The sequence below is a fragment of the Delphinus delphis genome, chromosome 15 (assembly GCF_949987515.2).
Source record: "Delphinus delphis chromosome 15, mDelDel1.2, whole genome shotgun sequence".
NCBI classification, from domain to species: Eukaryota; Metazoa; Chordata; class Mammalia; order Artiodactyla; family Delphinidae; genus Delphinus; species Delphinus delphis.
The window spans coordinates 58,240,034-58,263,973 of NC_082697.1; the positions used below are offsets into that span (position 1 = coordinate 58,240,034).

Consider the following 23,940-nt stretch of genomic DNA (forward strand, 5'->3'; position numbering starts at 1 on the left):
AGACTCAGGCTCCTGCCTGGACCTCCTTTCTCCAGGCAGCTCCACTGGGGGCTGCAGCCCCAGGAGGGAACCACCACCCCCTCAGGTCCACGGCCAATCCACACAGAGGCTTCCCTCTCCGGGGCGCGCCCGGGTCACACCTGTTCCCCTCTCCATCCACAGCCACAGCGTCCTAGTGATGACGCCCGGCCCTGAGGGAGGGAGGGCTGGCTAGCCAGCTCACCTGCCAGGCGGGGGTGACCTCCTCCAGGCTGCTGGCCACCGTGCCGTCCGGCAGCATCAGCTCATTGCTTGCCTCGTTGTCGTTGGTGCCCAGAAGGCCAGCGGACAGGCCTGTGGGGCAGGAAAGGCTGTGAGAGCCTGCTGGCCAGGGTTGCCGGGGGGCATGGCCAGACCCTGCACCCTCCACGCCTGACCCCCCAACACCGGTCCTGGCTCTGAAACTTCACCAGAGGGAGAGGAGAAAAAGGACTGAGAAAAGCGTTTGTTCCCTCCCCCATCCACCAGCCCCATCCCGAGTGGTCGGGATGCAAGCTCTTTACAAGTGTTCCTGGGGCTGCCCAACCAGACCAAGGGGAGCGGCACGTCCCAGAGAAGGGGGCAGAACGTGGGCTCAGAGCTCTGGGCTCCAAGCCTGGCCCTGATGTTCGTGGCTGGAGGAGTGGGGGGGCCCGTAAATTAGCCTGGGTCATGTCACGTGTCCCAGGGGACAGCAGCGGGAGGATCACGTGAGAAGGAGCAGGCCGTGCGCACTACAGAGCCTGAAACGGGGCAGCGGCCAACGAGCGGGGCTGCAGCCAGAGTTGCGCTGCCGCTGGAGTAGGGGCTGTCCCAGTGCTGGACGTGATCAAAGCCGGGAGAGATGGCCTTTGACCCTCTTCCAGTTCTGAGCTGTTTGGGCTGTTCTGATACCCGCTCGGGTTGTCAGCCCCGAGGAGCAGCAGAGGCCCAAGAGTGTCCCCGGGCCTCCTGCCCACAGCCTCCCAAGGACTCGGAGTGCTGCCCACTGGGATCGGTCAATCTCAGCCCTGGAAGCTGACCGCACTGGCTCAGAGGCCGCCAGTGGGGGCCCAGACCCACCGTGCTGCCAGACGCTGAGAGTCAGGCTGCAGAGGCTGGCGTGGAGGTCACAGACCACAGAGACACCGTCCTCACTGGTCAGCTCGATCCTGGGGACGTTGTTCCTCCTGGTCTTGGCGGGAGGCAGATCCAGGTCCAGACAGCTCTCCCCAGGCAGGGAAGAGTTGTACAGCCTGTAGGTCTGTGGGCCAGACAGGGGCTGAGCAGGACAGGTGACAGTCTCCACAGGGCACAGGTGTGTGGACGTGACAGGAGGCAGGAAAGTGTCTGGGCGATGTGCCCACCCCCCCCACCCCCCCCCGCTCTTGCAGGCTCACCTTCAGGCTGGGGTAGAGGATGAGGGTGGTGTGGTTCAACTCCACAGTCAGGGACGTGAGCCCCGAGCCCGCCCGGTTTAGCGTCAGCGAGAATGTGTCGTGAGCGAAGTCCTTGGCCAGCAGCAGGCTGCTGCAGCGGGCACTGATGCCCCACACCTGGCCGTCGAAGGTCACCACATGCCTGGTGCCGGCCACCACAGCGTGGTCTGCAGAGAAGAGGCCGGATGCAGGGGCAGTGGGGCCCGCTGTGCCCGGGACCTGAGCCCACGGGGCAGCCCAGCCTGTCCAGAGCTGCTCCCTGGCCCATGTCCTCATGGGCAGCCCACGTGGGAAGTGGGGTCTGTCCCCAAGAACCTCTGGCTTCAAGATGACTTGAGCTCTAGGGGTCCCCTCAGGTGAATGAGGTGTGATGCACGCTCCAACACTGACGAACCTCAGAAACTTTACGCTGAGTGAAAAGCCCGTTATAAAAGGGCACGTGTTACGTGACTCCATTCATACGCGGTGTCCAGAACAGGCAAATCCACAGAGACAGAAAGGAGACTGGGGGTATAGCTGAGGGACGGGGACACAGAGCTAAGGGATGCAGGGTGTCTTTTTGGGGTGATGAAGGTTCTGTGATGGACGCGCACTAGCCACTGAATCAGACACTTTAAATGGGCAACCTGCAGCCTCCCAAGGCACCAGAAATAAAACCAAAAATAAACAGATGGGACCGAACCAAGCTTACAAGCTTTTGCACAACAAAGGAAATCACAAACGAAAAGACAAGCTACAGAATGGGAGAAAATATTTGCAAACGATGAGACCAACTAGGGCTTAATTTCCAAAATATGCAAACAATTCATACAGCTCAATATTAAAAAAACAACCCAATCGAAAAATGGGCAGAAGACATAAATAAACATTTCTCTAAAGAAGACGTACGAATAGCCAATAGGCATGTGAAAAGATGCTCAACATCGCTAATTATTAGAGAAATGCAAATCAAAACTGCAGTGAGGTACCACTTCACACTGGTCAGAATGGCCATCATTAAATGTCTACAAATAACAAATGCTGGAGAGGATGTGGAGAAAAGGGAACCCTCCTACGCTGTTGGTGGGAATGTGAATTGGTACAGCCACTACAGAGAACAGTATGGAGCTTCCTTAAAAAACTAATAACAGAACTACCATATGACCCAGCAATCCCACTCCTGGGCATATATCCAGACAAAACTCTAAATCAAAAAGATACATGCACCGCTATGTTCACAGCAGCATTATTCGCAATAGCTAAGACATGGAAACAACCTAAATTGACTGATGAATGGATAAAGATGTGGTACATATATACAATGGGATACTACTCAGCCATAAAAAAGAATGAAACGATGCCAGGTGCAGCAACATGGATGCAACTAGAGATTATCATATCACTTGTATGTGGAATCTAAAATATGACACAGGGACTTCCCTGGCAGTTCAGTGGTTAAGACTCTGCACTTCCAATGCAGGGGATGTGGGTTTGATCCCTGGTCAGGGAACTAAGATCGTACATGCCATGGGGCAACTAAGCCCATGCCCTGCAACTACTGAGCCCTTGCACCACAACTAGACAGCCTGTGTGCCGCAACTACTGAGCCCGTGTGCTCTGGAGCCCACGTGCCACAACTAGAGAGAAGCCTGTGCGCTGCAAGGAAAGATCCTGCATGCCACAACTAAGACCCAATGAAGCCAAATAAATATTTTTGTACAAAAGAAACAACAGAATGCCCCCACAAAAGTCAAATGTCTTCATTAAAAAAAAAAAAAAGTACGGCCAAAGGCTCCATCCAACAGGAGGGAGGTGCCGCGTGGGCCAGGCCCAGCCCTCTTCACGGTGGGCAGGAGGGGGCCCGAGAGAGGGTAGTTCGGACCCCCCGAGCCAGCGCTGCTGCGAAGCAGAGGCTTGCGTGGGGGTCGGGTAAGAGAAGCCCCACCCGTCAAACACACGCCCAGGCCAGGTGCCCGGCAGCTGCTGGCCCGTGCCAGCCCACGATGGCCTCACGAGGAGGGCACTAGGAGCCCCTTGTCAGGTGTCAGAGCTGAAGGTCACAGGCCAGTCCCAGGTCGCACACATGGAACCCAAAGACCAGGCTGTTTCCAGTCGCCACGCTGCCTAGCAGACAAGTACCCCCAGACTCTGGGGGAGCTCCCACCTGCCCAAGCCTCCGCGTTCCCACCTGTGAGATCACAAGACCCGATGCTACACACCAGTCCTTGCCAAGCTTTCCCACTGACTTGAGACCCTGCTGGGCACCAAAGGCACACACGTTACCACACCGGTGAGCCACGTTGCCCCCTCCAGGTGACAGAGAGGTGAGGAGACTCACCAGATCGCACTCAGGGCAGCGGATGCAAACTCCAGGGGCTCCAAGCCCCCAGGGCCCCCAGAGTTGCGTCTGGTCCCAGCACTGCCTGTGGCTCCGGGCCTTGCCTGACGGACAGTCTGGACTCAATTAGTGGCCTTGCGGCTGCAACTGGAGGTCTGCCTGGTGCTTCTCCTGCAGAGTCTGCCTGGAGGGAGCTGGCCCTGGCCCTCAGTCCCTCGCCACGCCTCCGTGCTGGGTTCCAGGCTCAGGCTTTTACTTTCTGGACAAAAGCCTGGATCTGCAGCCCAACCCTCATCCTGTTTGACGTTGGGAAGCCCAGTAACCTCTGGAATCAGCCTGGGATCAGATGGGCCCAGCACTACAATGCTAAGGCTTCCCTGTACTACTAGGGGATGGTCCCACTGTCTATCTGGCCCTGCCAGGTCCTGCTGCCACGTTCCAAAGGGTAGAGGGGTCCCGGGGAGGAGGGCGGCGTAGGACTCACATCCAGAGGGGGCCCCCAGCAGACGGTGTTTGAGCCGGTGGTACTCGGCCAGCACGCTGGTCCCATACAGCTCTCGGAGTGGCCGCAGCAGCTTCTCCTCCACCAGGTGGCTGGTCACCCGGGCCACGTCCAGGGGCTCGTCCCCTGCAGGCAGCATCGGCAGTGTCACCACCACTGAGTGGTCCCTGGAGGGAGCACAGAGGAGCTGGGAGACCCCAGCACAAGTCGTGCCTGTCGGAGCCTCACTTTCCGCGGCCGCAGGATGGCCATGTAAGGGTCCGGCGCAAGCTGACCTCCACGGAACGTCAGCCTCTTAGGGAGGGCACAGGCTTTGTTTGTGAGGTGGAGGCTGGGGGTAGAAATGACTGTCCTATTTTAAGGACGCAGGCATCTGATCTCCTGCCAGGGGCCTGAACGTATGTGCCTTGGCGGGGCCTCCGGCCTGTGTGGGGAAGGGGCTCCTCAGGCCTGTCCCTGAAGCTGGCTCTGCTGCTCCTTCAGGGCCAGTGACGCCTCCAAAACCTCCAAATCGCTCTACGGCCCAGGCCTCAGAAAGCTGCCTCCGTGGGGTGTCCTGATGGCGTCTCAAACTCAGCAGGTCGGAAAGAGCTCCGGACACCCACTCCCACCACAGCAGGCTGAGCAACAGCCCCAAAGACGCCCAGGTTCCTGGAACCTATGACTGTGTTACCTTAGGAGGCCAAAGGGACGCTGCAGGTGTGACTACACTAAAGATTTTGAGACAGATTTCCAGGTGGCCAATGGAATCACAATGGACCTTATAAGAGAGGCAGGAGGGTCAGAGAGAAGACATAAGGACACCAGTCAGAGGGGAGAAGATGCTGCCCTGTTGGCTTTGAAGATGGAGGTGGGGGCCACGAGCCGAGGCAAGCAGGCAGCCTGCAGGGGCTGGGAAGGGAAGGGCTATGCCCTGAGCCTCTCGGAGGAATCTGACATTCATTTTGAATTTCTGACCTCCAGAACCACACGAGAACACGGCTGTGTCGCTTAAGCCACTGAACTTGTGGTCATTTGCTGTGGTAGCCACAGGAAACCAACAGAGCTCCAAGCTGCTCCCTGCACACCAGTCATCCCCATCACTCCGTAGATGGACCCTCCATCCTTCCAGTCATCAAAGCCAAGACCCTGGGGGTCATCCCTGGCTCTTCTCTTTCACCACCTACATCCGATCTGTCAACCAATCCTACAGGCTTGTCCTTACAACACCCGGAACCTGACTGCCTCGCACCCCCTCCGCGGCTGCCACTGCTTGGCGCAGCTACTCTCCCATCTCGCCTGGACCATTCTAAACTGGGCTCCCTGCTTCTATCCCCCTCCCTGCCCCCAGTCTTTATTCTCAACACTGGGGCCAGAGGAATCTTTTTAGATGAAAGGTAGCTCATGTCCTTCCTCAGCTCAAAATCTCCTGTGTGTTCCCATTTCAGAGTAAGAGACAAAGGCCCCAGGCTGCCCGGAACCCGTTACCCGCCCCCCTGCCACCCCCCGCGACTCCTCCACTCTCCACTCCAGCCCCCTGGCTTCCTTCAGATTCCTCAAGCAGGAAGTGCACTCCCACCCCTGGGCCTTTGCACCAGCTGTGCCCTCCGCCTGGAACGCTCTTCCCATGATGTGCACCCGGCTCACTCCCTCACCCTTCAAGCCCTTGCTCAAATGCTACCTTCTCACTGAAGCTAACCACAGCCTCACTCTTTATAATGCCCCCATCGGGGACTTCTCTGGCCGTCCAGTGGTTAAGACTCTGCGCTTCCACTGCAGGGGGCACGGGTTGGATTCCTAGTTGGGGAACTAAGATCCCACGTGCCCCCCAGCCAAAATAAACAAAAAGGTTTAAAAAATAAAAATAAAATGCCCCCATCAACCCACATGTCCTGCCTTTTTTTTTCTGTAGCACTTGGTACCTAACATACTAGCTCAGAGGTCGGTAGACTGTGGTCCGTGGCCGAATCCAACCTGTGCCCTTTGGAATGGCCGGCAAGCTAAGAATGGCTTTTACTGTTTAAAGGATCCTTAACAAAAACAAAAAACGAAGGCTACGTGAGAGACCATCGGGCTACAAATCCTGAACACATCACTCTCTGGCCCTTTATAGGAAGGCCTGCCGCCCCTGAGGGTAGATAACCTGGTCATTGTGTTCAGTGACCGTCTCCCTGCTCAGCCATGGCCCTCGTGAGGGCCAGGATCTATCCCACTCGCCGCTGTGTCTGCAAACCTAAAACAGCGCCTGCTCAAAGACAGTGCTCATAAAATATCCGCGGAATGAAGAATAAGCCTCAGTTTCCTTATCTGTAAAATGGGCTGAAAATGTCTTATGGAAGGGCTGTCAGGGGAGCAGATGAGACGGAGGGTGTGCCTGGCGTGGGGCAGGACCGCAGAGGGGACAAGTTACCTGGCTGAGAAGCTGTACAGGTCCAGCAAGGGTTTGCAGAGCCGCCTCAGTGCCTGTGAGAACACAGCTTCAGCCCAAGACAGCATCTGGTGGGTGGCCTGGAGCAGGTGGGGGCAGTGAGAGCCGTCAGGGCCATCCCTGCCCGCAGGGCCGCCTCCCTCCCCCTCGCCCCACCTCACCAGCTCCAGGGCGCCCCTCGTGGCCTCCAGCGCCGCCGCGATGGGCCCGGACCCCCAGGTCCCCGGCGTCCCGGACACCCAGGCCTGCAGCCGCTGCACGGCCTCCTCGGCCCGCTCCTGCCACACCTTGTCCAGGGGCTGCACTGTCACCTCCAAGTAGGCATCCTTCAGCGTGGCCAGGGGCCCTGCAAAGGCAGCCACCACCCACCGTGAGGCCTCCCGGTCCTGGTGGCAGGTGAGATGCCGCTACCCGCATCCCAGGCCCACAAAGGAAAACCAGCCCCCCGACAACCCGGGCCTCCAGGAAGGAAACAGGACCTGTGACCTGGAATGAGGTGGTGGCACTAGAGACTGGAAAAGAGCTAGCCCGGCAGGCCTGAGACTGCCCAACTGCAAGGCCTGTTCACAGGGTCAGCCCTGGCTGGATTCTGGGGGTTCCCACCATTCCCAGACCTGATAAGAGGGCCTCACTGTGCCTGGATTGCACGAACAATGTGGTTTATGCTGAACACCCCCTTTCCTTCTGCGAGTCTGGAATGTTGGTCTGTGCCAGGCAGAGGCTCCTACGTGACCAGCCCCCAGTGAGAAGCCTGGGTGCAGGGTCTCTAACGAGCTCCCCTGGCAGACAGCGTTTGACACGTGTTGTCACAATTCAAAGCTGGGGGAGTGGAGGGAGTCCTGTGTGCCCCCACTGGGAGAGGAGTCTGGAAGCTCGTGCTTGGTCTCCCTAGAACCTCCCCTGCACCTGTCCCTCCGCCACCTGGCTCTGTATCCTGTCCTTGTAGCAAATCATAGCCATGGGTGCAACTATGTCCTGAGAGCTGTGAGTCCTAGTGAATCACGAGGCTGGGGGTGGCCCTGGGATTCTGACAAAGGGACACAAGCAGGGGTGAGAGTACATTTAATAGCCTGTCTGGCCCGAGCACTGGCCAGTCAGAGGGACGGCCGCCCTGGTGCTGGGCAGGGTCCTGGGGCTCCCTGCTGGGCCAGCTGTCAGCCCTGGTGCTCCTGGGAGAGGCTGCGGGGGGGGTCCCAGCACCGCCAGGAGGGCGCTCGGGACAGCAGCCTTCACGACCCGCACGGTCTCACTGGTGCGTATCACAGAACCGGAAATAGGCCCTAGAATCTACGGCAGTGGGCCTAATAGAAGTAAGGCTCTATACCCAAGAGAAATCAGGCGGGGACCGAAGAAACTTGGGCAGCAGTCCCAGAAGAGATAAGGCAGCAGGCATGAGGGCTATGAGCTTGGAGACTGACAAGAATGGACACTGTTCCAAAAGTCTGAAGGCTCTAGATCCATGAGAAATAAGGCAGAGGGTCTAAAGGAAGTTGGGCTGCAGGCCTGCCAGAAATCAGGCGGCCTTTCTGGTTGAACCAGTAGCCCAGGCCGAGCGTGAGGGGCCTGGGGTCGGGGGCCCTGGGATCAGGTGTGGATCTGGGTGCACGGTCACGCCCTGACTCCTGCACTCACGTTCCAGCTCATCCCGCAGCTGCTCCAGCCCTGCCTGCAGCCTCTCCAGGTAGAGCGGCACGCGGTGTGTCAGCCCCTGCCTGGCCCGGCTCTGGTCCCACAGCGCGGCCACCGCCCGGCCGCTCTCCCGCACGGCCCCCAGCCCCGCCTGGCACAGCTGCAGAAGGGGGCCTGCCACGCCATCCAGGGCACCCGCCGGCTGCACCTGGGCAGGGGAACGGGGGCACAGAAAGCTCCAGAAGACCCTCATGTCCATGAGGGAGGCCCGGGACGAGCCAGAGGGGTGACCTCCCACAGCCTCACGCTCCCTCCCGTTCTCCAAGGGTGCCCCCGACATCACAGTGCACTCTACCCACCAGGCGCTGGAACCTTCTCACGTAGGCGTCCAAGCCATGGATCTTCTCCTCCAGCCGGGCTTGCACCTGGGACCCAAGAGCAGCCACCCTGGACTGCAGACACAGAGGGACAGGCTGGGCCTCACGGGAACGAAGTGGACAGAATGCTCTCGGTGCTGGCAGCAACGCCCAAGGACGTGCTGGCCACACTACGGGCTGTCTGCCTCTGGTTTCCTTGGTACTCCTGGACTTAGGGATCCTGGTCCTGTGGCCTCTGCCCGGGCAGGGTGGGGGTGGGGGGTAGGAATAACACCCCTCCCCCCAGCCCCTGGCCCTCTCACCTCCACGTGGCCCAGCAGGGTCCCCTGGCAGCCGTGTGCAGCCAAGCGGAGGCTCTGGTTGGCAGCCTGCAGGGTCAGGCGTCCCAGGGGCTGGATGGGCTGCCCGCTGTCCTGGAGCAGGGCCTCCACCTCCGCAGTCCGCCTGTGGGCACATGCCCGCAGCACCACACTCTCCTCTTGGCTCCCTGGGGCCAGGAAGGGACCCGCCGTTGTACCCAGGACTCGTCCATCTGCCTCCCAGCTGCCCACTCCTCCCGCTCTCCACAGCCTTCTGTAGCTCCCCACTGCCCACAGGCAGAGTCTCAAAGGCCCAAGGATTTGAGGGCCTTGAACTGAACTGCCTAAATCAACCTCCAAACCCCTGAAACCTGGTTTCTGCCCCATCCCCCAGCCCACACCCACCTCTGGTCCAGACTTACCCAGCCTCTCCTGGCACCACAGGTGACCACAGGAAGCTCATCATCACCTCCAAGCTGGGGGTACCACCAAGTCCTACCAGGGTTTCCTCTGACTTCGAGCTCTCAGCACCCCAATCTCTGTCCACTCTTGGGCCAAGCTGGGGCCTTGGCCAGGCCGCTGAGCCACACCAGTACCTCCACTCACCTTCCTTGTGGGCCACCGAGGCCTGGAAGCAGTTCGGGGCCCGGGACACCAACAGCCTCACTTTCTCGTCCCCGTCGTCCACATTTCCCTCCAGCTGGACCAAGCTTCGAGAAGCTGAGGTGGAGACCCGACCCAGCAGGCCAAACTGCTGAGCCTTGGGGCCGCGGAGCTGGGAGGCGAAGGGCAGAGGCCTGAGTGCAGCCTGGCCTCTGGCCTCTGGCCCCTGTTGGCCCCAGGCCCAGGGAGAGGTGGCTGAGGAGGGTGAGGTTGAACCTGCAGGGAAAAGGCAATGCCCGCCCGCCTCCACATCTTCAGGGGCACTGGGTCCCCCCACCTTACACCCCTGCCACAGGGCTCAGAATCCTACCAACTGCAGAAAATGCTTATTAAAATCCATATCCAGGGACCTAACCGAGCACAGCGCACAGCATCCAAGTAGCTTAAAAATTCCTGCTGCCGAGGCCTCACCCCGGAGATTCGGACTTAACTGATTGGGGGAGGGGCTGGGCACTGGCATTTTTACGTTCCCAGTGCCCAGGTGTCTCCACCTGCAGGCCAGGTTTTCCATGTTTGCATGAGAACCACTGCAAATGTCTCCGCAAGTTCAAGGAAGACATCGTGGGTAGCACCTGCCATAAAGGCCGGCACTGAGCATTCATCCCAGCCCTTGCAGCCACCAGCCTTGAGGGAAGGGGACACAAGACAGGAGGGTTTCGAATGGGGTGGGGCAAAGGCAGGAAAAGCCTCAGAGGCCTTAAGAGAAGGAACCCTAGGGAGACCTTGCAGGGGGGAGGCCAATGGGCTGATTAAGAAGCCGTTGTAGGGGAGGGGAGCCACCTCTGGCCTGAATTCAGCTGCTCTGTATTCTAGTCCAGATATTGCAGCTAACAAGCTGTGCAGCCTTGAGTAAGTGTGTTACCCTCTCTGGGCCTCAGGTTCAAAATCTATAAGATCAGATATAGAATGGTGGTTCTCAAAATTTATCAGGAATCAGTGTGTGTGTGTGTGTGTGTCTGTGTGTGTGTGTGTGTGTGTGTGTAGGAGGTGTGTTATGGGCTTATATTCCTCAAAAAGATCTGTTGAAGTTCTAACCCTTGGTACCTGTAAATGTGATGTTATTTGGAAATAGGTTCTTTGTAGATGAAATAAAATTATGATGATGTCATACTGGGTTAGGGTAAGCTCTAAATCCAATAACTGGTGTCCTTATAAGAAGGCCATGTGAAGACAGAGACAGATTGGAATAATGCAGTCACAGCCAAGGAACGCCTGGATTGCTGGCAGCCCCCAGAAGCTGGAAGAGGTGAGGAAGGATTCTTTCCTGGAGCTTCTGGAGGGAGCGTAACCCTGCTGACACCTTGATTTTAGATTTCTAACCTCCAGAACTGTGAAAGAAGAAATTTCTGTCGTGCTAAACCACTGAGTTGGGGCTAATTTGTTACAGCAGCCCTAGGAATCCAATTCAGGGTGCTCACTGAACATGCAGCTTCCTAAGTGGGTGGGAGGGGTGGAGCCCAGGAATCCTTAGGGGATTTCACAGTGCATGAGGTGAGCCTGAGGCAGGGTGTCCTGCAGACCACAGCTGAGGTGTCCGTCCTAGTCACTGTCACTGAGTGGCGAGCGCCCCAGCAGCCGGGGTGAGCGCCTGACCTCCCGAATCTGTCCCTCTTCTCCACCGGGTTGGTGTAGAGACCAAACAAGGCTGTGAAAGGCCTCTCTCCACACCACGGACCCCAAAATGGGGCAAGCAGAGAGGGGGTGGGCAAGGGAGAAGCGGTTAGAACCAGCTACGCACATGCTCGGGATGGAAGCAGGAGGACCAGCCACTCCCTGGCCGCCCCCCGCGGGCTGGGCCCCACGGGGCTCACTCCCAGTCCTCCGATTCTGGGGAAGTGAGCCTTGGGGCACCCGGATTACAGGTGCGGGAGTGGCTGGGGGCCTGGCTGGCAAACGGGGAAACGAGAGCCAGCCTTGGCGAAACTCAGAAAGGAAAACTCTTTTGAAACTGCCACTGCTCCTGGGCTCGGAAACAGGAGCTGAGTGAGCTCCTGACACAGAAATGCCTCATCCTGTATTGGATGTGGAAGGAAAATCCCATCTCATGAGCACCTACTGTGTGCCCGTGCTGTGCAAACTCTGTTTCTTTTCCTCCCAATTCTGCAAAGGACATGGGATTTGTTCCCATTTGACAGAGAAGACTGAGGCTTGAAGAGGGAAAGTCACAAGGTCAAGGTCACCCAGCCAGGGAGACACAGAGATGGGTGGATGACAGCACTTGTGGAGCACCTCCTGTATGCCCGTGCTGTGTGGGGGGAGGGGAGGGGTGCCCAGAACCCCACTGACCACCCTGTGAAATATACCTGATCCCCACTTACAGATGAGGAAATGGGGCTCAAAGAGGTCCCTTCCCAATAGCCCTTGACCAGGTGGGAGCAGAGCAGGTGTTGAACCTGGCTCTGCCCCCTTCTACCTCCCTGGGCTGCTGGGAGGTGGAAGGGGTAGGAGAAGACTCGGCCAATAATAGCTAATAATAATAGCAGCTAATACTTACTTAGTGGCTGCTTTGTATCAGGCACTATTCTAAGCAATCTATACATAGTAACATACTTAATCCCTGCAATGTTAATGCCATGGGAGGTAGTGTAGGTGCAATGATTATCCGCCACTTTACAGGCGAAGGAACTGAGGCACAGCGGGGCGAAGTACGTTGCTAGCCAGGAAGAGGTTGGGCTGGGATTCAAACCCTGGGAGTCCAGCCACTGCCTCTCGGTTATAGGAAGGGCTGATGTTGGGGCAGCAGAGGAGCTGCTCAGGGCGGGGGGGCCAGCCACAGGGGGTCCCACCTACAGTTAAGCTCAGGTCCCCACTAGGGTGCCAGTCTGCAGTTCTAATACTGGCCACTAGATGGCAGGGCCACCCAGGCAGTGGTGGTCCACTGGGCAGAGAGAGACAGAGGGACATCAGAGTATCCTGCCTATGGGGTGGGCAGCCCCGACCCAGCCACCTTACCTCTAGCTCCCCGGAGAAGTGAGGCATCCGGGGCCTGCTGTGGTTGCGGAGGGTCAGGCTGAGGTGCAGGCTGTGGTCTGGGTCTGGGGCGAGGCCCAGCTGGCATTTGGAGTGTAGCAGAAGCCCACCGCTGCCCAAGGTGTGCTCCCCGGAGACCGAGAGGGCCTGGAACGAAAGGGTGGGGTGTCAGTGGTCAGGGAGGTGCAGGAGCACAGCTTCCTCTCCCTATGCCCTGGTCCAGGCTACTAGCCCTCATGCCAGGACTGTCACAATAGCCTATCAGGTCTCCCAGCCTCCATTCCTGCCCCAGCCCACAGCCCCTCCTCCACTTGGCAGCCAGGCTAAGTTTTAAAAAAATGCAAATCAGACACTGCCCCCCGGCTCAAAGCCTCTGCCTTCCCATTGCGCTTAGAGGAGAAGCCGGTCTCCTTGGCGGGTCCTATGGGTCTGCGTTATCTTCCTAACCTCGCCCTCTCGCTCTCTCTATAAGGGCCACCCTGTGTTCCTCGAACACTCTAAGCATGCTCCTGCCACAGGGCCTTTGCACTGGCTGTTCCCGCTGCAGTTTGCATTCGTCAGCAAGGCCCCCTGCAGTCCCCTGTCCACTCTCCCTGCTTCATTCCTTCACAGCATTCACCACACCTGACTGCATATCGTGCACCTTGTCTGTGTTTTCTTCTTCTACCCACTGGACTGTGAGCTTCAGGAGGGCAGGCACCTCGTCTGTCCCTTTCACCGTCCTTGCCCCTGCACCTAGAACAGAGCCTGGCAGAGGTAAGACTTACAAATGCTTTCTGAATGGATGAACAGATTGGGGGTTGGCAAACTGTGGCTCATGGGCCAAAGCTGGCTCACTGCCTCTCCTTGTAGATAGATTTTTATTGGGAATGGCCACACCCATTCATTTACATGTCATCTGTGGTGGCTTTCATGACACAATGCCAGAGTTGCAACAGAGACCATATGGTCTGCAAGACGTAAAATACTTACCATCTGGCTCTCTACAGAAAACGTTTGACCCCTGGGATGTGGGGAATGGGAGGATGGAGGGATGAATGGATGGAGGGATGGGAGGGAGGATGGGAGGGTGGGTAGATGGATGGATGGATGTTTGGATGGTTGAGAAGATGGGTGGGTGGGTGGGCGGAAGGAAGGGTGGAAAGAATGCAGGAAAGACCAATCAACCAGCTAACAAACTCGGGGGAATGTTGGGGGCATAGGGGCCCCAACACCTCCCCCTAACAATAATGACGAAAGCAGCAGCTTTTGTTTATGCGTTGAGCACTCTCCCAGTGTCACATCTTAAATTTCACAATCACCCTACATGCTGGAACCAACTGCATCTTCCATCCTTCAGATGAAGCACTGGATGTTCAGAGAGGAGAGAGCCCTGCCCAGGGTCGCCCAGTGGCATGTTCAGAGCTGTGATGATGGCATCCAGCTCCCTCACTCACACCCCTGACCTGGGCGGGCACCCTCCTCTCTCCTCACCACCAGGGTCCCTGGGCCTTTCCCTGGGACAGACTCACCCTGGGCAGGTGGCAGAGCCCCAGATGCAGGGAATGGCGCAGCCAGTGGGCATAGTCAGTCTCCATGACTCCCTGGAAACTCTGCGTGGCGCAGGAGGCCGTGAGGACACGCTCCAGTGCGGCCTCTGCACGGATTTTGTCCGGGCGGGACGGCTGGTGCCTCTGGAAGGAGAAGGCACCGTGGGATGGGGGTTCGTCCCAGAAGAGAGAGTGCCCATGGCCAGCGGCAGTCAGGAGACCCTCACAAGAGGAGGGAGATGCCAGAAATGCCACCATCAGAGCCCTGGTCAGCCCCCACAGCAGCCGTTTACACTCTGAGCAGGACTTCTGTTGGGAGACTGAGGGGGACTGGGCCTAAGGAGACCCAGAAGGGGCAAGGGGACTTCCAGGGCTAGCTGTCCCTGTCTCTCCATAGCCCATCAGGAGCCCCAGGCAGGCGGTGCTGCTGGAGAGACCTTGACCCTGACACCTCTGGAAACCTGACCTCCCGACCTCCCCCCACCCCTCCCCAGAAGCCCACTGGCGTCACCAGCTCCTTCCCCGTCTGCTCCCCAAGTGCTTGCCTCATGCTGGGCGTCTTGCTTTCCTTACCTCCCAGAGCTCTCACTACACTCCAGTCAGGGAAGGATTACTGCACCCATTTCACAGATGAGAAAACCAAGGTTCACAGTGGAGAAATGAGTTGCCCGGGATCCACAGCACAACTAGCACTTACGCCCAGGACCCTAGGGCCCCAGAGCCAGGCACTTCCTGAAGCAGGTGGGGACCCCCAACCCCCCAGGCCTCACCTCATATGTCAGGTTCTGCTGCACCCGGCGTCCGTCCCAGGACAGATCGAGCCACTCGCTGAACACGGCTGGGGTCTGTGTTAAGGCCCCACAGGCCCTGAGGGCGCCCAGGCCCCAGGTGTCCTGGAGCTGAAGAGGATGGAGGACGTGACTGGGGGGAGGGAGGGCAACACAGGGCTCAGAGTTAGCGAAAGGCCTGTGCCTGATGAGCAGGGCAGCCAGTGCCTACCTGCCCCGGGGAGGTGGCCACGCAACCATCCCAGGAGGTGCTGTGCGCCAAGGACCTGTCGGCCCAGGTGAGCTGCAAAGTCGCAGGCTGCCCTCCATTCCAGGCAAGCTGTACCTGCAAGGGGATGGGGCCAGTGGCGGGCGGAGGAGAGAGGTGGGGAGTGGAGACGGTGCCTCCTCTTGCGCTCGTGTTCGTAAGAGCTTAGAGCCACGCTCAGGCTGGGAGGCCAGAGGCGTTCAGATGGAAAACTCCTCATTCTCAACACCCAGACTCATCATTCCCAAAGACAGAATGAAATCTGCGTCCCTCACTGGGGTTCGTGGGGCTGCTGTGGACTCACATCACCCCACAAGTTCATATGTTGAAGCCCTAATCCCCAATGTGACAGCATCAGGAGGTGGGGCCATTGGGAGGTGATTAGGGTTAGATGAGGTTTGGGGCGGGGGGGTCATGATGGAATGAGTGTCTTTGTAAGAAGGACCCCAGAGAGCTCTCTCCCCGACACGTAAGGACACAGTGAGATGGCTGCAGGCCAGGAAGAGAGCTCTCACCAGAACCTGACAGTGCTGGCACCTTGATCTTGGACTTCTAGCCTCCAGAAGCGTGAGAAATAAATGTCTGTCGTTCAAGCCACACAGCCTGGACTGTTTTGCTATGGCAGCCCGAGCCAAGAGAGGGGCCCTGCGTGCTGCCCCTCCCCTGACCTCATCTCCCCCCTCGCCTGCCCCATTGCTTCCTTGGTCCTGGTCTTAATTGCCTCTGGCTCTCCCTGAAGCGCCCAGCCCGTCCCCACCTCGGGGCCTTTTCGCTTGCTGTTCCTCCTGCCTGGACTGCGCTGTTTCTCCAACTTGTCACAGGCAGCTCCTCCCCATCCGCGGGTCCTCAGCTGACAAACCACCTCCTCCAGGAAGCCCTCGCTGTCCACCCCATCTAAAGCAGCCCCCCCCCACACACTGCAATGTTTCTCTCTCTTAGCACCCTCCCTACTTTCTTTATGGTGCTTACCACGACTCTTAATTTCTTTATTCATTCATTTGCTTGAGTTTTGGTCTTTTTGCCTGTTTTGCCTGGCACACACTGGCCTACTGTCTTCCATTTCACAGAAGAAAAAAACTGAGGCTTAGGGAGGTGCTGTGAGCTGCCCAAGGCCTCCCAGTCAGATGCAGAGTCCAGCTGCCCTGCTCAAACCCCTGCAGTGACTGACTGAACAAACGGACACTTCAGTGATGAATTGGACATGCTTGTAACTGTTTCTCCCACTAAAATGTGAGCTTTATCAATGCAGACACTGTGTCTGCACCTCAACACTGCCTGGCACACAGTAGGTGCTTAATAAGGTACCGATGAAGGAATGAAGGAATGAATGAAGGTCCCTTTGGGGTTCCAAGCTTCAGGAATCTGTGATTCCAGAGATGTCCTTGTCTCTGATGAACAAGTGGGATCCTCCTCCCCCACATGTGGTCCCAGATGCCCCACCCATGGGCTCAGCCACGCAGCTCACCAACCCCCAAGACTCCTACACCCAGGGCCCCTCAGATGCTCCCTGCTCACCTGCCAGCTCTGCCTGCCACCCCTGCTCTCAGCAAGGCCACTGGCCTCAGCCCGCCACCAGGAGAGGCTGAAGGGGTGAGCCAGGGCCAGGTGGGCGGCCAGCTCGTCCTTTCCCAGACGAAGAGAGGAGGACAGCACCACCTGGGGAGGGGACAGGCTGAGGGCGAGGGCTCCCCCAGAGAGGCCAACCCCCTCCCCACCACCCAGTGCAGGCAACCTTCTTCATCAAGGTCATGGGAGTGAGGGCTGCTGGCCCAGCACTGTGGGAGGCCCTCCAAGAGCTTCAGCCCATTTTGCAGAGGAGTAAGTTGAGGCACGGAGAGAAGCAGATGGGGACAAGCATATGACAAAGATGGGACTGGGAGTGACACCTTGTGGTGGCTGGAGGCATTTCATGGGTTCAAATCCCAGCCCTGCCTTCCAGTAGCTCCATGACTCTGGGCAAGACCTCATGCCTCTCTGAGCTTCAATTTCATCTTCTAGAAATAGGGCTGATGTACCTGGCACACAAGAGGCCTGCAGTATGCGTCAGCCACTGGTCTTCCTGTCCCAGGTGGTGCTGGGACCCAGGTTTCCTCCTCTCACCCAGTGCCCTTCCGATGGTCCCTTGGGGACTGGGGCCCAGCCCTGTTGGCCCTGTAAGGCTCCTCGGGCAGGGCAGGGCCCCAAGTGCCCCACTCAGGCCACAGGGTGGGCTTCCCAGGTATCCTTCCAGCCCTGACGCCTACCTGGTTTTTGCCATCCCAGCCCACGACCAGGTCATCCTGGTGGCTGCGTCGCGAATGCTCAGAGGCAAGGCGGAGGCTGCAGTGCCGAGGCAGGGGGAGCGGCAGCGGGTGGGTGAGCTCCACTGCAGGCAGGGACACGGGGAGGGGCGGGAACATGAGCTGAGGACATCGGCTCGAGGCCGAGAGGGTATAGGGGGCCACTTTGGGGCCACACGCTCAGGTAATCTGCACAAAATTCAGAAGCTACACCCTCACTTGGTCCCCATACCACTCAGTATAGTCCCTCAGTGTCCCCGTGAGAACCCCAAATCTCTACTCCTGCAACGAGGCTTTGTACCTCCTCCATCAAGAGGTGGAATTTGTTTCCCTGGCCCTTGAACCTGGGTTGGCCTTGTGATTTGCTTGTAGAATTTGAAGTTGACACTGGCAAACCCAGCCTAGGCCTAAAGCGTCCTCAGCTCCCACTGGCTCTCTGGGATCCCTGACCAGCCACTGTGAGAACAAACCCAGGCTGGCCTGCTGGACGGTGACACCACACAGAGGAGAACCTGAATGTTTCGGTCGAGGCTGTCCCAGACCAGCTGACAGGCAGCCAGGCCCCCGAACACATTAGAAAGCCCAGCCAAGATCAGCAGCACCACCTACCCAACTTGGGGCTGACTTTGATGCGTGAGTAAGACCAGAAGAGCTGCCCAGCTGACCCACAGGCCCATGAGCAGTGATAAATGCTTATTACTATAAGTCACTGAGTTTGGGGTCATTTGTTACACAGCAATAGCTGACTGATACAGTCTCCTTCTTGTATCACTCTCAGGTCCCTTACACTCATGGTTGCCCAGGCCTCTTTGAATGACCCACACCTACCTGGCCACACCCACCTGCCCCATGATCTCATTCCACCTTGGGGTGTGACTCAGGTGGTACCTTCATAGCTGAGGCCTCACAGCAGACAGTCTCCTTGCCCTAGATTTTCTTCCTTCATCCGTTAAGGCTGAGTCCAGCTGCCCTGACCTCCTGCACCACTTGATCCCATCCTGTGAGGCCACCAACTGGTCCTGCCTTCCTAGACCCCCAGAGCAGGAGTCCACCAAGACCCCATTGCAGACAACAGCCACCATGCTGCCCTCTGAGCCCTCTGGAAGGGGTGCTGCCTGTCCCCACACAGACTCTGGGGAGCTGTGCCCAGAGACGGTGGCACCAGCTGGTTCTCAAGGCATCATCTGGTCACCAGTCCAGGGAGCACTGACCACATTTGCATGCCACATGCAGAGCCACACCCCTCATTCCCTCCACCCCTGACCTGCTGGCTCCTATGCTCTGTAAGTACCTGGCAGGGCCCACGGACTGCTCAGCCCACCCATGGGCCCCCGAGCACGCACACGCTCACACATGCACACGAGGGCATCACACACACCGCCCTGGCATGCTGAGGGTCTTCTCATTTCCTCTGCCTTGCAGGGCACATGTGTGGCAACCGTGATCATGGGGAACTCCACTGGGCCACTCAGCAAGCCGTCCCCCGGGGCCAGGGTCTGCACCGTGTCTCCCGCCTGGCAGGCCAGCAGGTCGGGCTCTGCTCTAAGGGGGCTCCTCAAACACTAACTGACAGTCTGTATGCACAGACCCTTGGGGACAGGGTTGTTTCCTGGAGGGCCGCAGGGGTCACGGGTGCCACCATTGGGGCTGCACTCACCTCCCCTGCCAACCTTCAGTCTGTCGGCCTCAGCTCTGAAACCTCTCGGGGATGCTCAGAGTTGGCACACCTTCCACGCCCTGGCCCTACCCTCCTGTCTTAACACACTCAGGTAAAACCCCAACTCCTTGTCCGGGCCTGGGATCCTGTGTGACCTGGCTCCCCTGACCTCTCCCACCTCATCTCCCCCCTGCTCCTCCCTTCAGTCCACTCCAGTCACACTGGCCTTGCTGCTGTTGCTCCAGCCACAAAGCTTGTTCCCACCCCAGGGCCTTTGCACCTGCTGTTCCTTCTGCCTGCAATGATCTCCCCAAAGCTTCACCTTCTTGTCACTCAGGGCTCAGCTTAAACATCACCTCCTGAGACAGCCCTTCCCCGACCACCCCACCTGGAGGAGCTCCAGGCCCCCAAACCAAGCCCTGCTTGTTTTCTCAGTCCTTCTCTCTAGGAGACACCCTGACGTTATCTTGTTCAGTATGTGTCCCTGCTCACAGCCTGCCTCCCCGGAGGCGGGGACCTGGGCCATCTTATTTCCCAGTGGATCCCCAGCACCTGGAACAGCACCTGGGATAAGCAGGTGCTCAATGATGGTGCTCTGAGTGACTGGGTGAATGGGCCACCCCTGCTGCAGCCGCTGGGAGACTCACCCTGCAGGCTGAGGGTCCCGGTGGGCTTGAGGAAGGGCCCGGAGAGGCTCCCGTTGATGGCCATCTCCTGGCCGTCCCACAGCACCATGTGGTGCAGGACACGGGTGCCACGGGCTCGCTCGTATGAGGTCTGCAGGACCAGCTCCCCAGGAAGGGTGTGGAGCTGGAAGAGAAAGATGGAGCTGGGTCACAGGGGAACCCGGCCCATGTTCCCGCTGAGGGTAGGAAAGGAGAGAAGCTTTCAGAAGAGGAAACACAAGAAACAAAGTTCTAACAGTTTACTGGGCTGGGCAGATAATGTAAGGGAGGGGAGTGACGGGGTGCAAGGGGTGTGACATAGGAGACCGACGCCCCCTGTAAAGAGGACAGCCGCCTCTCAGCTCCACTTCCAAGCTGTGTGGCCTTGGGCCAGTTTCCCAACCTCTCTGGGCCTCATTTCCTTGTGTATAAAATGGGGTAAGAATAACAGTGCCAACTTCAGTGATATAATGGGTGTGATGTGCTCAGCCCAGGGCTGGACCCATGGACAATGCCATGTGGGGCTGCTGCAGTTGGTAGTAGGATTTCTCAAACATTTAGTGAGCACGTATTATGTCCTTGACCCAGTGCTGGGGGTTGGGGTACAAAGATAACCAAGACTGACCCTGGCCCTTCAGGGCCTCCAGGCTGGTGGGGAGACAGTCACAGAAACAGAAAATGGTGGGACAAGGTGACAAGAGTAGCCACGAAAGATATTAGAGGGACAAAGGAACACAAAGAAAATAAGTGGACAAAGCAGGGAAGGGCATTCTAGGCAGAAGGAACAGCCTGTGCAAAGGCTCAGCAAGGAGCACTCTCCCTGCTGGTGGGTGCCACAGGTGGAGGGTGGAGGGGACTTTTGGTGGGACGAGGGGAACTGACTCTTAAATGTCTCCAAAGCCCATCACTACTGCCCCCACCTCGGTCCAAGACATCATCATTCTGGCCCTGCTCACTGGCTTCTTCACTGTTGTCTCTGCTGTCCCCTGTAGGTCCCTCCCCACACAGCAGCCAGAGGAATCTGAAAGCACCCCTTGGATAGTGTCCTCAAAAGGCGTCCAATTTCAGAGAGAATCAAATCCAAACTCCTCCCTGTGGCCTGACATGCCCTGCATGATTGGATTCCCACTACTGCCCACCATTTCCCCCTCACTTACTCTGCTCCAGCCCAGTGGCCATTCCTCAAATATGCCAAATTCATTCCTGCCCAGGCCCTTTGCACGTCTTGTTCCCTCTGCCTGGAATGCTCTTTCACTAGATTTTCTTTTTTCTTTTCTTCTTTTTTTTAACATCTTTATTGGAGTATAATTGCTTTACAATGGTGTGTTAGTTTCTGCTGTATAACAAAGTGAATCAGCTATATGCATACATATATCCCCATATCCCTTCCCTCTTGCTTCTCCCTCTCACCCTCCCTCTCCCACCCCTCTAGGTGGCCGCAAAGCACCGAGCTGATCTCCCTGTGCTATGTGGCTGCTTCCCACTGGCTATCTATTTTACATTTGGTAGTGTATATATGTCCATGCCACTCTCTCACTTCGTCCCAGCTTCCCCCCGTCTCACTTCCCCCTCCCGGTGTCCTCAAGTCTATTCTCTACATCTGCGTCTTTATTCCTGTCCTGCCCCTAGGTTCATCAGTACCATTTTTTTTTCTTAGATTCCATATATATGTGTTAGCATATGGTATTTGTTTTTCTCTTTCTGACTTACTTCACTCTGTATGACAGACTCTAGGTCCATCCACCTCACTACAAATAACTCAATTTCGTTTCTTTTTATGGCTGAGTAATATTCCATTGTATATATGTGCCACATCTTCTTTGTCCATTCATCTGTTGATGGACACTTAGGTTGCTTCCATGTCCTGGCTATTGTAAATAGAGCTGCAATGAACACTGTGGTACATGACTCTTTTTGAATTATGGTTTTCTCAGGGTATATGCCAGTAGTGGGATTGCTGGGTCGTATGGTAGTTCTATTTGTAGTTTTTTAAGGAACCTCCATACTGTTCTCCATAGTGGCTGTATCAATTTACATTCCCACCAACAGTGCATGAGGGTTCCCTTTTCTCCACACCCTCTCCAGCATTTACTGTTTGTAGATTTTTTGGTGGTGGCCATTCTGACTGGTGTGAGGTGATACCTCACTGTGGTTTTGATTTGCTTTTCTCTAGTGATCAGTGACGCTGAGCATCCTTTCACGTGTTTGTTGACCGTCTGTGTATCTTCTTTCCACCAGATTTTCAAATGGCTGATATTTGCTTGTCATCTCCGGCCAGCTCAAATGTCATCTCCTTAGTGGGGCCTTTCCTGGCCACCTAAATAGCTCCCCAGTAATTCCCACTCATATCACCCCATTTTGTTTCTTCTATAGTATGTATCATCATCTGGTATATTTTCTTATTTGATTTTTTTGTTGGTCAATCTCCCCACTAGACTGTACACTTGATGAGAGGAAGGACTCATCAATCCTGTTCTAAGCAACATCCCCAGTTTCTGGAATAGTGTCTGGTCTGGCACCTAGTAGATGCTCAATAAATAATGTGGAAGGAAGGAAGGAAGGAAGGAAGGAAGGAAGGAAGGAAGGGAGGGAGGGAGGGAGGGAGGGAGGGAGGGAGGGAGGGAGGGGAGGGAAGGAGGGAGGATGGATGGATACAGAGGCCAGCTGAGAATCCACTCCAGCAAATTTTGCCCATATCACAGCTCTGCCTGCATTGGATCCTCCCAGGAACCAGGACAATTCCTCTTTTCTCAAAGGGCTGCCCCAGGAGCCTCCCAGCCTGCCCTAACCCTGGCTCTAGCCTCCTCCACGCACCTGGGGGAAGGTCTGTTCCAGCGTGATGATGTTGGTGAGACTGTTCTTAGCAGCCACCAGCCTGGAGCCAACGTGGAAACGATGCTCCTCCACCATCAAGGCAAATGTGCTCTCGGCTCCACCCTCAGAGTAACGTAGCTGGGCCAGAAGAAAAGCAAGTCAGATCTCCTCATCCAAGTCTCTGACGGAACACTGAGGAAGATGCTGGCTCCACACTAAGCAAGCTCGGCCTCCCAAAGCCCCGGGCCCGAAAGACGCACAGCTCCCTGGATGGGACAAACTCTGATGACACGAGGGTCCTGAAGCTCAGTTTAGACCACCAGGTGTGGCCATGACAACAATCTCCCTGTGCCCTTCATGCTGTTAACACTGACTTGTAGATAGCTACCAGCCTGGGGCGGGCAGGCAAGAATTCTAGTTGTATTACCATTGTGAACAGCAGGGGGCAGTCTACTGCAGAGGACAACACACAAGCATTGCATTAAACAGACCAGGGCCCCAATTCGGGCTCTAGCAGGTATGGGATGAATGACCTCTAGCTAGTTCCATAACCACCTTCACTTTCTTATCAGATAAATTGGGATAATGATACCTACTTTATTAATGGGTTGATATGAAAACTATATGAAATAATGTGCTAACTTCCAGGCTGGCTGATAGCAGAATCACTTAGGGCACCTGCCGAAAATATAGATTCTGGGCCCCCACCCAAGACCTACAAAAACAGAGCCTCTGGAAACTGGGTCAAGAACTGGTATTCTTAAGAGCTCTCCAGAAGCATCATTAATTTAGTGATGCCCCTGTCAAAAACGTTCAACCTGAATCATGTCTCACACAAACAATCTGACAAATTCAAATGGGGGATTTTTGCAAAACAACTTCCTGAACACTGCAAAATCATCAATGCAGGAGTTCTTTTGAAAACTTAACTATAGCGTATTTACAATATTGTGTTTCAGGTATACAGCTTCCGATTCTTCTCCATTATAGGTTATTACAAGATACTGAATACAGTTCCCTGTGCTACACAGTAAATCCTTGTTGTGCAATGCAGTTCTTCTTTAATGTGGTTAATGACAATGAAATGCTTAGGGGCAAGTATATCAATATCAGCAACTTACTTTGAAATGCCTCAAAAATTAAGAAGGATGGAGAACTATGTGATAAAGTAGAACAAAATATGAATGAAAAAAACCTAGGTGATGGGTATGTGGGTGTTCACTATAAAATTGTTTTAATTTTTCAGTGTCTGAAAAGTGTAATAATAAAATGTAGGCAGTGGGAAGAGAACCTCTAGATCAGGGGTCAGTCTTTGGGCCAAATTTGGCCCACTGCCTCATTTTGTAAATAAAGTTTTATTG

General features: G+C 56.4%; 1 protein-coding gene across 1 annotated transcript in view; it reads right to left on the reverse strand.

Annotated features, from left to right (window-relative positions):
• Positions 1-23,940, reverse strand: part of LOC132437672 (uncharacterized) — a 182,470-nt gene that overhangs the window by 11,362 nt on the left and 147,168 nt on the right. The window contains exons 48-65 of the mRNA XM_060031004.1: positions 22,580-22,717; positions 19,748-19,910; positions 17,408-17,529; positions 16,680-16,820; positions 15,129-15,242; positions 14,900-15,028; positions 14,112-14,273; positions 12,583-12,747; positions 9,574-9,742; positions 8,971-9,155; positions 8,651-8,743; positions 8,295-8,499; positions 6,824-7,008; positions 6,645-6,742; positions 4,238-4,422; positions 1,398-1,603; positions 1,081-1,261; positions 224-333 (exon numbers count right to left, since the gene is read on the reverse strand). Coding sequence (XP_059886987.1) covers positions 224-333; positions 1,081-1,261; positions 1,398-1,603; positions 4,238-4,422; positions 6,645-6,742; positions 6,824-7,008; positions 8,295-8,499; positions 8,651-8,743; positions 8,971-9,155; positions 9,574-9,742; positions 12,583-12,747; positions 14,112-14,273; positions 14,900-15,028; positions 15,129-15,242; positions 16,680-16,820; positions 17,408-17,529; positions 19,748-19,910; positions 22,580-22,717 — 2,751 coding nt within the window. The remainder of the gene's footprint in view (positions 1-223; positions 334-1,080; positions 1,262-1,397; positions 1,604-4,237; positions 4,423-6,644; positions 6,743-6,823; positions 7,009-8,294; positions 8,500-8,650; positions 8,744-8,970; positions 9,156-9,573; positions 9,743-12,582; positions 12,748-14,111; positions 14,274-14,899; positions 15,029-15,128; positions 15,243-16,679; positions 16,821-17,407; positions 17,530-19,747; positions 19,911-22,579; positions 22,718-23,940) is intronic.